Consider the following 17,073-nt stretch of genomic DNA (forward strand, 5'->3'; position numbering starts at 1 on the left):
TCTTGCTCTTCCATATTCTCGATTGGATTGAGAATCAAGTGATGTATTATTTTATAAGAAAAAATGGGTTAAGGATTTGCAATTTAACTTTTATTGGTGCGGAAATACAGAGAATTAGTAATTGATTTCCTAGTTTTGAAAAGGTTGGAATAATTAAGTCAATCATGTCTAAGGTGAATCGTAAGCACCAAGTTTTATTTATCTTTGTAGAAGATTAGAGAGTAAAGGTTCATAATACAAAAGGGGTTAAAGGGCTCAAATGATTATACTAGTTGAAACGATAAACAAAACATACCAATCCTTCAATACTAAAAAAATGTTTTAAAAAATAGGATTAGTTTTGGACTTAGACAAAAATTAGATACAACAAATTGACAATATTACGAACTGGACCTATGTTGGATCAGAGCTGGGCTCAGCCCAATGAAAAGCTCCAGGGACAAAAATAAAAATAAAATGATTAGTAAATAAACTAAATAAAAAAAAACAATTTGACTACTTTAAAGTAAGAAACGGTAAACTTCAGGGGGGAAAAAAGAGTAAGAAACGGTAAAGTAACTGATCTTAATTGTTAATGAAAAAATTAATAGTTAATATTTCACCAGCTACATCAATGTCTAGTAATTATGTTTGGTTTAATGTCTGTTAATTGCTAAATATAGATCTACATCTTCATGAAACGAATTACACTGTAGCTTCCACAAAAATAAGAGATTTAGCACGATAAAGCTAAGAAATGCACGTATCAAACATGCAAGAAACACCAACTAAGTTTACTTTAATAATCATTAAACTAAAGTGAATTGATTATTGTAAAGAAACAGCATAAAAGAGCCCTTGAAAGCTGCTCCCTATTAGAGTTAATCTAAGGACTCATTTGTATAAATTTCTTTAAAAATAATTTTAAGAAAAGAAAATAAGAAAAAAATGAGTTGCTTCATAAATTAAAATTAATTTTTCATTAGTTAAATATTACTTAATTTATAAAAACTCTCTCAAATAATTTCTCTAAAAGATGAAAAAGCACATACATATTAACTAACGAAAAACTAAATTTATCTTATGAAAAAGTTTATTTCATTTCTTATAAATATTTCTAGAAAAACTTAACCAATCATAACTTAAAAGTGTGAATAGAAGTTCTAATTTGTGGACCATTCTAGCTTAATTTGATTCACGGGTCAAATGGATTGGAAAAAAAATGTTTAACTTTTATTCATTTGGATCATCTTTACTCAACTTACTTAAGTCTTGTATAACCTAGAGAGGCGAATTAAGTCGAGTTAGCCTTCTTTTTTAATTAACAAAATTTAAAATCTGAATTAATAAATTATAAAGCAAATGGTAGTTTTTATTTTGATATAGAATAACTTAAAGGAGGAAATGTGATTTTTTGTATTACTTTATTTTCTATTTTTTCATTGTTTTGAATCTTGAATCTTATTTTAAAATTTGGTGAGCCTACAAACTTGGATATCTATTTTACTTAGGCTTAATTATACAATTGATCTATTAATTATATTCAAAGTTCAATCAAGTTTTTTTTAATTATTTAAAACACTATAATTAAATCCTTCAATTATTTAAAAGTTCAATTAGATCATTTTATTATTTAAAACATTACAATCAAATCTTTTTATATAATGAAATATAGAAATTTTCTAAGAAATTTCTTAGACTCACTGTTTTAAACAATTAAAAAATTTGAATGAATTTTTTAATAATTATAAGATCCAATTAAATCTTTTAAAAACAAGTAATAAATCTGATTGAACTTTTTTAATAATTGAGAAACTCAGTTGAACTTTTTTAAACAATTCGAAGATTTAATTAAAAATTTTAATAATTGAGGAAATCAATTAAATTTTTAGTTATTTTTAAAAGACTAAATCTATAATTAAACCTTTTACTTTTCGAACGACAAAACGGAATTAAGAGAATTGATGGTACTTGGATTAGTGTATCGATCTCCTGCAGCCAGAAACACCTCTTTCTGCAATTGCTAAATCCCAGCTCTATAGAACAGGCTGAGAGCTCAATATTATGAGGCATAAGTCCATATGGTATCTCTGCACCCGCACTCCATAATTTTTACATAGTGATGTACCTTTTAGAGAAGGTCAAGTGTAATAACTCTCAAATATTGATCTTACGAACATTACATTTCAAATACAAGTATCATAGGGTGTCATATAACATTAGCATATTCACTTTTTTTTAAGAAGAAATATTCAGTTTTTTTTAGAAAAAATATGTTAACAAGTTATTCTTTATATACTCAAATATAACAAAAAATTTATCTTGTTAGATTTAAATACAACTAAATTTAATTAATTCATCCTATTTGATGAAATAATTTCTAAAACACTCTTTGTTTAACTTTGATTTTATTTATAATGATTTTTTATTCATGATATCAAGTATTAATGAAGAATATTTTAAGAATAATTTTAATTTTTTAGTCGATATTAATAAAATTTAATTATGTTAATTATGTTTCTTAGTTAGTATGAAATTAATTATTTTTTTATTATATTTGAATTCAAAAAATAAAAAAAATACTGTGATAACTTGTTAAATCTCATTCTAAAAAACATGGATCATTAGGAGACTTGCTAATACACACTCTCTAGAGGGAGTATTTTACCAAGTTATAAACTTTAATTTTGTAAAAATATATTTAAGGTGTAACTTGTTAGTATCCTCTTAAAAAACAAGTAGGAGTACATTAATAAATACACGCATAACATTTTACTGTAGAATTCTGTATGTTTTATTATTTTCTTATTTTTTATTGGTCACGTATTGTTTTCTTAATTTAATTGAACGTAATTTGATTGTTTGAATACAACTAGCCCAGTTCTCTATATATGTAACAAAAAATAAAAATCCAGGGGCTTGGCCCCTCCCTGTTACAAAAAATAAAAATAACATAAATCCAGTACTCTTATCTGAACTTCATCTTAGGCTTTCTTATGTCATCCTAGCTTACTTTAGGGAGAATTAGATTAAAGGAGCAGCTTGTGGAAAGGACTAGAATTCATTAATTCGTGAGATTATTTTCATTAAGAAGTAGTAAATTTGACTATTATTGAATGATGAAATTAATCACCCGAATATAACGTTCTCACTAGATCTGTGTTTTATTACACGAAGCATACAACTCAACTTTAATAGATTCTTTGTTGTATTACACAAAGCATACAACTCGACTTTAATAGATTCTTTGTTTTAATGAAGCTTTCTAGTAATAAGATCATCATAACGTTAGACATGATAATGCATGTCTAAACTTTCCCATTTTCAGTAATCATTTTTTTTTATTCTTGAAACCGGATAACAAACTGTGTTTACACTGAAGTCTTTGAATCTTATCTTTTACACACACACACACATATATATATATATATATATATATATATATATATATATATATATATATACACACGTCCCAGAATTGATTTTACCTCCTATCAAATGTAATCTCTGTAAAGATACAATATTTGGTTATTGTTAAATAAAATTGATTGTAACTCTAAATCATGGTTTAACTAAGCTCAGATACATTATCGTGTCAAATGTTTTAAAAGACAAAGAAGCCACTTCATCTTGCTTCAAAGTGACATACTCATCCAATCTTTTAAAGCAAATAACAAAACAGTAAAACACACAGTAAAGTGATAAAAAAATATAGCTTTTGCATTAACTAGAAAATTTTACAACAAACTCGTTACTAGGAAAATTAATCATTTACTATTTTAAAATCAGTTTTATAAAATTAATGTCATTGAAAATTAATTTCACAAATGCTCACTGAAACACAGTTGAGCGTATATGGAAGTGGGACCACTGCTTATTTCATCATGAAGCATTATGTAGCACCTCACACATTGCTAAGGAAAAAGTTGTATATTCCTACGGATCCAATCTGTGATCAAAGAACAGGCACCAGATATGTGAAACTGAGGACTCTGCATTTGGTGGTCCCGAACCCTGCCTTCACATTTCGATAATGAGGACAAACCAAACGTCCTCCTTGTGATTCACAATCAGGGAAAAACTCAGAAATGGAATTTATTAAAGGTGTTAGACATTAACAAGGACAAGTTGTAATCACCACCATTTTCACCTCAATTTTGCACCCAAACCACAACCTATGTTAGTTAACTCTAATTAGTTTAATTAATTTTGATGTTCCTAAGCACGTGCTGCACCAACTTTAATGGCATTATCTGAAGTCTCCAAAATAATGGTCGGACACAAGTTTCAAAGGATGGATGGAAATCACAATAGTCTGCAAGATCCAAAAACATTATCACATGTAATCATGTGACTACTAGCTACGGTATAGCATAGAAGTTAAATCTGGCTAGGGAGAATGCTACTTTAGTTTAATTATTACGGGGATGGTAAACAAATAAAAAAAAATGTAACAAATTAATTAAAAATATGAAGCAGTAAACAAAGATCCATCAGAGACATTCCTGGAATCATCTCACAACATGAAAAGTGCATGAATCATACAGATATTCACTGTCCCTCTTGTTACACTCGATTTCCGTGAGAAATTGTGAACATAAGAAACGTTTTTTTTTTTTTTTTGTTTAACTCTTAGCAATCATTTGATTCATAACACTTTTGCTAATTGATTTTTGATAATTTGAGTTAGTAATCACACAAGGTCTCTAGTAAGCTTTTCATTTTGCTGGGTCCTCCCTTGTTCTGGCAGATTTCGAAACTATGATGATGATTTGTTTGTTATCATTATCAGTGGCGTTCTGACTGGGTGGTGTGTTTTCCTATGATTATTTGTTATTATTCACAGGTGAAAAGTAAAAAAAAAATAAAAAATTCTAAATTGTAAACCATATGAGTATGTGTATTCCATATGGTGTAATGAATTTCCATTGTATGGGCCCAGAGAATAAAGTACGGTGACTGATACACAAGCTGTGATTAGTTTACCAAACCAAGTAAAAAAAATCATCTTTTTTCACTGCAATGCAACACTCTATCATTTGAATTTTGAAGGTTAAAGAAAAAGGTAGCCAAACAAACAGTCACGGCAACCCTCTTTTGATCTGCAATGGAAGTACCTTCCTGCATGTTTCGCTTACATTTTGGTGATCGCGAATCTCGATATTTGTTTATTTTATTTTTTCGTAATCCGAGAGAATGAAGGTGTATTTAATGGCATGGAATTATATTATACGAGTGATTCCTCTACAAGAATAAATATATATTAGAATACAATATAATTAACAAAAAAATTAAGAATATCAAACTAGTTTAATAAAAAAAATCGATTATTATTTTTAAATATTTAATTTTTAATTAATTATATCTGATAAATGCTGTACACACCTCTTAATTATCTTATGTTGCTAACTAATAGAGAAAGTTGACAACGAAATAAAAACACAGTTTACTTGGGATCATTTTTTTGGGACAAATGTATATCATTAAGATTCAATCCATAATCTTATTAATTTTAATAAAAATTTATTTTTTATTTTATTATTATATTCATTATTTTATTAAATTGTTAATTAAAATTATTATTTTGATAAGTTCTTAATTAAAATTAAAGACTTATAATTACGATTGAGATTATGATAATGAGAATCAAATTTTTCATAATTTTTTATAAGATAGATCAATATATATGTGATGGTCTTTATTAGATAAAGAGTAATAGATCTCATTTATTAAATTACATGTATAGATAATACACATGTGTATATCATTATTCAACTGACTCAATGGAGAATTTTTAATAATTAATATTATCTTGATATATTAATAGGAAGTTCTTAAGAACATATTTAATAGTTTTTTTATCTTGAAATTATCATAATAATTAATAAGTTATTCATTATATTTTAATTTCAGACATCCAATGCCTTAAGACACTAGTTGAATGAATATTGGATATGATCGAATATTTGTAGAATTAATGATTAATTAAAAAGGAATCCATTAACTCTTGGTAATGAGTTTGAGATGATATAATTAAAATATTGGACAAGACAATTGAATGAAAGAAGACAATAATTTCTTAAGTCATTCATTGATTAAATATAATGTGTTAACTTATTAGAGTTTGACAGGAATATTATAATATTATAATCTAACATTAACCTTGATCTCTAAATGATGAAAAGAAATATTAGATTTTTTTCTATTGATTTTTAAAGGTAAATGATATTACTTCAGTTATGTTTGACAAAACTAGTTGATTAGTTGAAAAGTTAGCTGGTAGCTTAAATTACAAAATTAGCTTGTTAAATATAAGTGTTTAGTAAAACTAGTCATTGAAGTAGTTGAAAAATATAAAATAACAGAAAATATAAAATCATGATTTATTTAAAAAGGATAATTGGGAAATTGGATGAATATAGAGGATAAAAAAGAAAGAAAATATAAAAAGCTAGAAGCGAAAAGCTAGCATTTTAAAAAATATTATTTCAAGTAACATTTCAAAAAACACTAAAAGTTACTAAAAAAATATTATTTATCGAACCGTCAAACCAATTTTTTAGCTAGTAAAAATAGTTAGAAATTAATTGAAATATTTTATCGAACATAATTTTCATGTTATTTGGATGCTAAAGAGTATTGATGGATATCTATCTTGATGAGTAAATTAATCATTTGATTTACTATGATGATTTAGTATTAAACCTACTGGGTTACAAACAAACAAATATTTTAATCTTTGCATAAGAAAATAATTTATTTAATAATTAAATTATAGAATTTAATTTAATCAAATAAATATTTTATTGGAATATTATTATATTCTTTGCTAGCACTAAGAATATGATTAAAATAAAGAGTTTTTTTTATAATATGAAAGTTGTCCACAAAATAAAAACAAAAATTTATTGTTATATTCTAAGATCAAATCATGTGATTAATTTTCGTAGTTAGCCACATAGTTATTTGAAAATTATCTTGACCTTAAGTACAGAGGTTTCTTAAGATAAAAAGATATGAAATTATTCAAAATCAAATCTCTTCTTTTTTCAAAATGTTCAAATATATATTTAGAAAAGTGTAACAGACACAAGCTAACAAAATTTAACTCTAGTTTTTAGACTAAAAAGTAGAAAGAGATTTGTTTTTTAAAATTTTACTTATCAAAGAATTGATAATATAAATTGATTCCAATGTGAATACACATAATGTGTCTTTATTCTATTGAAGAGATTTTTTGGTTGCTTCAAGAATACAATCTGGATACACAATTCTGATTTTTGTTGTATTTTGGGTAATTCAAATAAAGTCACATGGTGCTAGTAGCACCTGATAGCATCACAAATAGATATTAATTGATATAGTGCATTTCAGTTTATATACTATTTTTCTGTTTTGAGTTTGTTATAGGTTTTCTGTTTTGAGTTTGTTATAGGTGTAACAGAATTACACCTGGAGTCATAGAATATATACTTCAGAAAATGAGCTGTAACTGTAATCAATTCATTCATCAATAAAAATTCAGTTCCTCTCAATTCTTCTCAACCTTCTTCTCTCTGTTGGTGAGTGATGGATTCCAATTGAATCCAACAAATTGGTATCTAGAGCGAGTGAGATTCTGGGAAACACGAGAGCTGCGTGAGGTGCGTGTGATTCAAATCGGAAATTCGCATTGAATTAAAGATTGAAATCGAAGAAAATCACAATTGATTTTCTAGGGTCAGGGAAACACGAGAGAATTGTGAGGTTCATTTGAGTGAAGAACAGAGTGAGAAGATGAATGGAAACGGTGGATTTAACACTCACTTACCAGTGTTTGATGGTAAGAACTGGAGTCGTTGGTCAATACAGATGCGTGTGTTGTTCGGAGCACAAGATGTGCTCGAATTTGTGAATGACGGAGTTCCGGATTTGGCGGAAAATGCGACGGAAGCGCAGAGGAATTTGCATCGCGAAAAGAAGAAGAAGGATCAGAAAGCCTTGTTCTATATTCACCAGTGTGTTGATGCACAGATCTTTGAGAAGATTGCGGAATCGACGACGGCGAAAGCTGCTTGGGACACGCTTGTGCGTTGCTATGGTGGTGATGCAACTGTGAAGAAAGTCAAGCTTCAATCACTGAGGAAGCAGTATGAGAACCTGAATATGAAGCACAATGAGAAGGTAGCTGATTATGTGTCTCGCATAATTACTGTTACGAACGAAATGAAGACCTGTGGTGAGACAATTTCTGAGCAGATGATTGTTGAAAAGGTATTGCGTTCCTTAACTGCTCAATTTGATCATATAGTTGTTGCTATAGAACAGTCTAAGGACACTAGTACAATGAAGATTGATGAATTGCAAGGTAGTTTAGAAGCACTTGAATTAAGAGTAATTGAAAGAGGAAATGGAAAAGAAACAGATCAGGCTTTGCAAGCAGCATCTAAGGAAAATTGGCGTGAAATTAAGAAGAAACAGTGGTTAGATAAGAAGGCTAAACAGAATCCCAATAGTAGTGATAAGGATAAAGGAAAATCACTGGCTGATAAGGCAGAATCATCAAATAAAGGAGGTTATAACTCAAAGTTTAATAAGAAAAAGAACTTTGATAAAAGGAAAATACAGTGTTATAATTGTGACAGATTTGGTCACTTTGCTGATGAATGTTGGTCTGGTGCTGGTAAGTGGAAGAAACCAGAGAAAGGTACAGAGCAAGCTAATCTTGCTCAAGATAGTTCTGATACAGAACCTGTTATGTTAATGGTGACAACCAATGATGAAGGCGTAGTAGTAGATTGGTGGTATTTGGACACAGGTTGTTCTAACCATCTAACTGGGAATAGGCAGTGGTTGATTAACTATGATTCCAGCAAAGAAAGTAGAATCAGGTGTGCTGATGATGAGTACTTGGTTGCTGAAGGAATGGGAGATGTGCTGGTAAAATTGAAGGATGGTGGAACTGTCTTGATTGAAAATGTGTGGTATGTGCCTGGCATGAAGAGTAATTTGATGAGTGTAGGCCAATTATTGGAGAAAGGTTACTCAGTAACTATGAGAGATGCAGTGCTGCAGCTGTTTGATAATTCTGATAAACTGGTTTTGAAGTCAAAACTGAGCAGGAACAGGACTTTTAAATGCAATGTAAAAGATTCTGGTGTGAAAGTATTGAGTACAGTGACTGAATCACAGAGCTGGCTATGGCATAGGAGATTTGGACACTTGAATTTCAAGAGTCTAACTCAGTTGAGTGAGAAGGAGCTAGTGACAGGTATGCCAAAGATTGGTGTGTGTGACAAGACCTGTGATGTGTGCTTGAAAGGCAAGCAAACCAGATTGCCATTTGCTGATCAGTCACCTATGAGAGCAAGCTCTCCACTACATGCAGTGAGTTCTGACATTTGTGGTCCTATTGAAGTGCCAACACTTGGAGGTAATAAATACTTTATTACTTTCATTGATGAGTTTACTAGAATGATATGGCTGTATGTCATCAAGCAGAAGAGTGAAGCATTAGAGGTGTTCAAGAAATTCAAAGCTGTGGCAGAAACACAGAGTGGCCAGAAATTAAAAATATTGAGAACAGATGGTGGAGGTGAATACACCTCAAAAGCATTTGAGGAATTTTGTGAAGCTCAAGGTGTTGTCCATGAGGTCACTCCCCCATACACACCACAACACAATGGACTTGCTGAAAGAAGGAATAGGACCTTGCTTGATATGGCAAGGAGCATGTTGAAACAAAAGAACATGCCTCATGAGTTTTGGGGTGAAGCTATAACAACATCAGCTTACATTCTCAATAGGTGTCCTACAAAGAGCTTGAAGTTGAAGGTACCTATGGAGGTATGGAGTGGCAAGAAGCCCTCAGTGAGTCATCTAAGGGTGTTTGGATCTTTGTGTTACAATCATATACCAGACGTTAAGAGAACTAAGTTGCAAGACAAGAGTGAAGTCATGGTATTGATTGGATACCACTCAACTGGTGGTTACAAGTTGTACAATCCCAAGTTGAAGAAGACGTGTATTAGTAGAGATCTCTTGATCAAAGAAGATGAGTCATGGGACTGGGAGATAGGGGAAGTGAAATTCAAGGCTGCACCAGAAATCGATATATGCAGTGACAGTGAGAGTGATGATCACAGTGCTGCAGAAGTGAATAATGATGGTGTGAATGGTGTTGTAGCACCTAATGATGATGTGCCTGGTGATGTAGTACACGATGTGCCCGCTACTCCAGCAGTGAGACCACAGAGGCAGAAACAATTACCAAGGAGACTGCAAGATTGTGAGGTGCTGCCAGATAGTGCTGTGACTGACGAAGGTGACTTGATTCACTTCGCTCTCTTAGCAGATGCAGAGCCAGTCAACTTCACTGAAGCATTGAAGATTAGTGAGTGGAGAGCAGCAATGGAAGATGAGTTGAGATCAATTGAAAGGAACCATACTTGGGATCTTGTTCAATTGCCTAAGAACAAGAAACCAATAAGTGTAAAATGGGTATTCAAGTTGAAATTGGATCCTGAGGGCAGAATTGTGAAGCACAAGGCTAGGCTTGTGGCTAGAGGTTTCTTGTAGAAACAAGGAGTTGATTATACAGAGATCTTTGCACCAGTTGCAAGGCACGAAACTGTGAGAGTGATTGTCTCTCTAGCAAGCAATAAGGGGTGGAGTTTGACACATCTTGATGTAAAATCTGCATTTTTGAATGGGGCACTAGAAGAAACTGTGTTTGTGACTCAACCTCCTGGCTTTGAGTTAGAAGGCAAGGAGGAAATGGTATACAAGTTGAACAAGGCGCTCTATGGGCTCAAACAAGCACCAAGAGCATGGAATAGGAGAATTGATGCATATCTTGCTCAACTTGGCTTCAAAAGGTGTGTGGTAGAACATGGAGTTTATGTCATGTTGAAGGAGGATAACAAGGTGTTAATGGTGTGCCTATACGTTGATGATTTACTAGTGACTGGTAATCATACAACAGAGATTGATAATTTCACTTCACTCATGATGAGTGAATTTGAAATGACTAACTTAGGGAAATTGTCATATTTCCTTGGGTTAGAATTCTTGTGGACTGAATATGGGATTGTCATGCATCAAAGGAAATATGCTGGTGAAATTCTGAAGAGATTTGGGATGGAGGATTGCAATGTTGCAATCACACCGGCAGAAACAAACCAGAAGCTTGAAGACAAGCCTGAGGAAGAAGGTGTTGATCCAACTGGTTACAAATAGTTGGTAGGCTCACTGAGATACCTCTGCAATAGCAGACCAGATATCTGTTATGTCGTAGGCGTGCTGAGTAAATTCATGAATAGGCCAAAGAAATCTCATTTCTTGGCTGCCAAGAGGGTTCTAAGGTATGTGAAGGGAACTATGCAGTATGGTGTGATGTTTCCAAGTAGTGTTGATGGTGCTGAGATGAAATTGATTGGTTACTCAGATGCTGATTGGTGTGGGGACAGGACAGATAGGAGAAGCACATCTGGTTACTTGTTCAAATTTGGTGGAGCTGTTGTGTCTTGGAGCTCAAAGAAACAACCAGTTACTGCTCTCTCAAGCTGTGAGGCAGAGTATATATCTGGTTCCTTTGCTGCTTGTCAAGCAATTTGGTTGAAATCACTGCTTGATGAGTTGAAATGTGAAGTACAGATGCCACTGTCATTACTGATAGATAATAAATCAGCAATTAGTCTTGCTAAAAACCCAGTCTCACATGGGCGTAGCAAGCACATCGAAACAAGGTTTCATTTCATCAGAGAACAAGTGAATAATGGAGTTCTGAAATTGATTTACTGTCCCACTGAAGATCAGTTAGCAGACCTGCTAACCAAGGCTGTTAAACCAGACAGATTCATAAAGCTAAGGGAAGAGATTGGAGTCATTTGTTTTGAAGATTTGAATTAAGGGGAAGTGTTGTATTTTGGGTAATTCAAATAAAGTCACATGGTGCTAGTAGCACCTGATAGCATCACAGATAGATATTAATTGATATAGTGCATTTCAGTTTATATACTATTTTTCTGTTTTGAGTTTGTTATAGGTTTTCTGTTTTGAGTTTGTTATAGGTGTAACAGAATTACACCTGGAGTCATAGAATATATACTTCAGAAAATGAGCTGTAACTGTAATCAATTCATTCATCAATAAAAATTCAGTTCCTCTCAATTCTTCTCAACCTTCTTCTCTCTGTTGGTGAGTGATGGATTCCAATTGAATCCAACAATTTTCTCTATTTATTATTATTATAATATATTTTAAATGCGAAATAAATCTTTTTAGTCCATTGAGTGTGTTTTGTGATCATCCATTTTTTCTTTCATTTTTCGTGTGCATATTTTGGGGAGGGAGATGTAGGTAAGAAAGGAAACATGTGTCCCAAAAAAATATATTCCCCTTGGAGCAGTAAACGTGAGGTAAAAAAGTAAATGTCGTGACTCCAGAGGTTTATGGTCATGATCACAAAACTAATTGAAAAAACTAGTTGGAAATTGAAGGTAAGAAAGCAAACATGTGTCCCTAAAAAATATATTCCACTTGGAGCAGTAAATTTGAGGTAAAAAAGAAAATGTTGTGACTCCCGAGGCTTATGATCATGATCTCAAAACTAATTGAAAAAAATAGTTGGAAATTAAAAAATTAACTAATTGAAAAAATAATTTATTAAAATTATTTGTTGAAATAATTAAAAAATATAAAATGACACAAATAGTAAAATAATAATTTATTTAAAAAGAATAATCAAGAAATTTAAAATATATATTAAGGAAAAAGATATAAAAAAATTAAAAATTAACGTTTTAAAATATATTATTTCAAGTAACATTTTAAAAAATGTTAAAACTTACTAAAATAATTTTATTTCTCAAATAGTCAACCAATTTTTTTAACTAGTAAAAATAAAAAAAGTATCTAAAATATCTTGTAAAAAATAACTACAAAATAACCACAGGAGAAGAAAAATAGTGAGGAGAGAAAATTGTTATATTGACTCATTGTACTATATATATATATATATATATATATATATATATATATATATATATAAATTATTTAAATATACTTGCATTTTTATTTTGTACTGAATTAAATAAGCAGAAGAAAATTTTCCTTTTCCTTTTCTTTTTCTCTCTCCTCATCCAAACGTGTTTGAAACGGATCGCAAACATGAATTTTGACGTCTATATAAAAACTAAAAACTAGCTTCAGCGTTTATGATGGGCGACCCTGAATTAATGATTCCGATTTAATGAACACGTGAAATACATGAATTTGACTGGTAAGTGAGACAGAGATGTTGATTCATACAGAGGCAACAAGAAAGTTCAAGGAAAAGGGTGCTGCTTTACCAAGCTTTATTAGAGCTTCATAAAAATCCCCGACCACAAAATTATTCACAGGTCCTCTTGGTAATTAAAAACATTTTTAGGTTATCAAATGCTCTCAATTCCAAAAAGTTCTCCACATTAGGTTATCAAAAACATTTTTACCTGAATTATAAAATTAAAAAAATTACAGCGGGTAAGATTTCTCATAGAGAGCCTCAAAATCTCTCGTGGATTGGATCCAATATGGAATAATCCTTTCTTACATTTTCAGCAGTTAATTTATTACAACAATAAAAATTTGAATCCAATTTGACAACCTCATCAAACAGATATTTTTCAAGAAGGTACAACATGGTCATAAGCCAGATGTTCCAATTACAACATGTCGACTTCTAACATGTGAAACAAGGGAGCCTTCTCTTCCCTTCCTTTTCCTACTTAAGTAAGAAATCTAAGGTAAGGTCAATAACAATCTCACTCAGTTATGCATATGCTAGGCAGAGCAAGCCCAACATTACTTGAAGGAAAAACATATCATTCATAGAGCACCACATAAAAGTAAAGTAGAAGAAGCATTAGTTACAAGAGTAGAAAAGCATACAATTGATCACAAGTAATGCATGCAGCAGCTATAGCTTCTTATGGAGATGGAGGCCAATACATTCCTGCATCTTCTATCCCTTCATAAAACCCGAACTGAAGCTCATCTAGCCTCCCTTCATCATCCCACATTCCATCATAACTGTCACTATCATCAACATAGTATTCTTCCATGCCACCGGCCACAAAGTCCCAGGCCAAGTACTCGGAAGAATCTGACACATCTGAGAAATCATCCCAGCCATCACTCTCATAAGTGTCAAGAACAAAAGGCCCCAAAACCTTCAGTTTTGGGAATTTCTGCTTTAAAAACATGTGGTCAAGTGTCACACCCCAACACCCCCTTTGATCCAAAAATTCAAGCTTAGGGCAGTTTGCAAGTATTTGAAGGACACCCGAAGTGCTGATAAGATGATAAGCCATTTCAAGATGCTTGAGCTTAGGCATTGTGGAGGCAATTGCATATGCTTCATCATCTTGAAACGGCTTGCTTGCAGTATCCAACGGGTGCATGTTTCGACACAACCCTTCTAGCAGTTTGCAGTTCTTGCCAATCATCTCAAGTGCATAGGGACCGATTTTAATACAGTAGCTCACATCCAAGAAAGAAATCATAGAAAGCCTCCCAGCAATCTGTTCCACAATGGAATCATTCATACTGCTCCTTGGCAGTCGCAATGTATGGAGAGAACAGGCACTGGCAAAAGAGTAGAAGGATTTTGTATAAGAAAAATATACAATGCCCAAGGATATCAACTTAGTAACACCACCTTCATTAATTCAATTTACTTCCAGCCCAAGAGATATACAATATCCTAGGATATCAACTTAAGTAAATGAAGACTATTTAATGGGAACTAACGGCATTAAAACTATACTAAAATGAGTCAAATTTATAGCCTAATACTGCCAGACTAGTCAGTACTTAGCACAATAATCAGAAAACAACTTATCCACAAGATTTACCCTAAAGTCTAAACTGCATGTAATAAATTAAAATTGTGCAGTTCTGCTTACTTTTCAGCAATGAAAGTGAAGATGCTCTCAGTTTGGAGGCCAGAAACACTGAGTTTGCGGAGGGATCCAGAACTTCTTGTGATAAGCATCTCGAGCAGCCGATCGAGTTGGTCGGGCTGGCATCGATTGCTCCAATCCTTGATGTCTATCTCTTGCCAGCAGTAAGGTCCAGTTACTGCATTAGCCCATGATTTGCACACCCTGGGGATCACTGTTACCCTCTCCTGAAGAGAAAGATTGGTGAAGATTACCCCCAGGGCATCAGGAATCAATTCAGCCCAACTTCGAAATTCACATGCTTCTTCCATCCAATCTATAGAATAACAAAATTTTGAACATTTATGGTTTCTTGTTGAGGTTCAAGCACCAAATACAGAGATGAATATATTAATTAAAAAGCATTGACAAAAAAGTGGAACTCTTCACAGAAAAAAACAAAAATGAAAAAGCATATTCCAGACTCTGTGATTCACACACACATACACCAAAATATCTGTCACAAGCATGTGAATGAATAGTTCAAATTCAAATATTCTATGAAAAATCAGTAAAAGAAAGCATCTTTCGGAAAGGGTTGGAGGGATCGAAAACTCGAAGAAACTTTGATAGCACAAAATTGAACTTGCCAAGTTGAAGATAATTGAAAAAATCTCAACTTTACATGTTCATCTCACCGACTCCCCCAACAACATGAAGCTGAGAAAATACAAAAGCCAGAAAATTCCCTCCCGACAAAAAAATAAAAATGTTAGAAATATTTTCCTAACAGAACAGAAATTGAAGTACGTTTATTTTTTGCTTTTCCAAAACAAAGCCACCGCAAGCTTGGGAGAATGCTAAGAATCACACATAGCCCAAGCCATGAACAGAGACTCAGACACCCCACCGGGCTTTTGCTGAGAAAACTCCGAGGAAAGAGAGGGAAAACAAAACAAAACAAAACAAAAAGGAAAAAAAATAAACAAGAACAGATTAAGTTTAGAAGATACCAAATCTTGAGTAAATAAAGAATCCACAGATTGATGTCTTTTCTTATTTTTGCAAAGTGTAGGGAGGATTCTGAGTTTCTTGAGTAAATAAACAAAAGGGTAGGTGAGAGAGAGATGAAAAAAAGAGTGGCATGCAACAAAAAGGTGTGAGATTTAGAGTTACCAGTGGGAAATCTTGTGATGGTTGATTGGAGGAGGTGAATTATGGAAGCAGTTCGCGTCTAATCCGGCACATGCGGCGGGGAAAAGAGAGAGGGAAGGGAAAGCTACAAAACAAGACACGTCTTCCCACTTACCCCTCCGATTCAATGCAACCACCAGCTGCAGCAACAAGAACAAGAGTAAAGACACAGTGCAGAATAGCAATAGCAAGCAAAGAAAAAGAAAGGTACAAAGTGCGTGTAGTGTTGTGTAGAGTAGAGAGAGACTGAAAAGAGCCAAAGTACTTCTGTTCTGTTCTGTTCTGGATGGGATGAAGTTGCAATCCGATGGATGGATATAGAGTCCTTTCAAGCAAAAAAGGATCAGTATTTGCGTATGGACACGAAAAAGAGAACACTAGCAAAGATAAAATATCAATGCTTTCTTACTGCAATACTCAAACTGTCAATTTTGTCTTCGCCGAGAAGGAAGATTTTTAAACACCAAGAAAAAGAAATACATTAAATTGTCATTAAAAGGTCAATTTTGGCAAGAAAACATGACACGTATTTAATTCGTCAACGTCACGATACCATTGCTACCACCCACAGTTCACTTCTTCGCTTCATATATTTTTTATAAAAAAAATTATATTTTAATACTACAATTAAATGCCAAAATATTTTTATTTGATAAATAAACTTTTTTTTTATAAAAAAAATTATTGGGTGAGTGTGTTGTGCAATGACTGACACAGTAAATATTGGGAGAGAGAGAGGAGACACAAGTGAGGAGTTACAACTGGGTTTGGGGAAAGGGGTTGACCGACACGAGTCGGTAACGACTCAAGAGCTTGACTGGAAGTGGTGTTGTGTCGTGTGTGTGAGTGAAGAAAGAAGCTCTAATCTAAAAAAGGCTATACTGTGGCCATGTGAAAATAGCACGGGCTAGGGGTGAAAGTGAAGATTCAAGTTGACTAGAGGACAAATTGTTGAATTTAAAACCAACAATTTTCGATGGGACTCCTTGTGGGTTCT

The 17,073-nt window shown here is 32.6% G+C and overlaps 1 protein-coding gene across 4 annotated transcripts; it reads right to left on the bottom strand.

The window, feature by feature from the left end:
• Window positions 1-13,499: 13,499 nt before the first annotated feature.
• On the bottom strand, window positions 13,500-16,502 carry LOC114409266 (F-box protein FBW2-like). 4 transcript variants are annotated; one of them, XM_028372669.1, is made up of 5 exons: window positions 16,342-16,502; window positions 16,059-16,216; window positions 15,896-15,973; window positions 14,907-15,219; window positions 13,500-14,586 (listed from the first exon to the last, which is right to left on the bottom strand). In XM_028372669.1, exons 4-5 carry the CDS (start codon window positions 15,212-15,214, stop codon window positions 13,929-13,931), a joined length of 966 nt encoding a protein of 321 aa, XP_028228470.1. In that variant the 5' UTR covers window positions 15,215-15,219; window positions 15,896-15,973; window positions 16,059-16,216; window positions 16,342-16,502; the 3' UTR covers window positions 13,500-13,928. The 4 variants fall into 4 exon arrangements, with proteins under 4 accessions (XP_028228470.1, XP_028228467.1, XP_028228468.1 ...); XM_028372666.1 differs by lacking the exon at window positions 15,896-15,973; XM_028372667.1 differs by lacking the exon at window positions 15,896-15,973 and having other exon boundaries at window positions 16,324-16,500.
• Window positions 16,503-17,073: the final 571 nt, after the last annotated feature.

The sequence above is a fragment of the Glycine soja genome, chromosome 4 (genome assembly GCF_004193775.1).
Source record: "Glycine soja cultivar W05 chromosome 4, ASM419377v2, whole genome shotgun sequence".
In the NCBI taxonomy this organism is placed as follows: Eukaryota; Viridiplantae; Streptophyta; class Magnoliopsida; order Fabales; family Fabaceae; genus Glycine; species Glycine soja.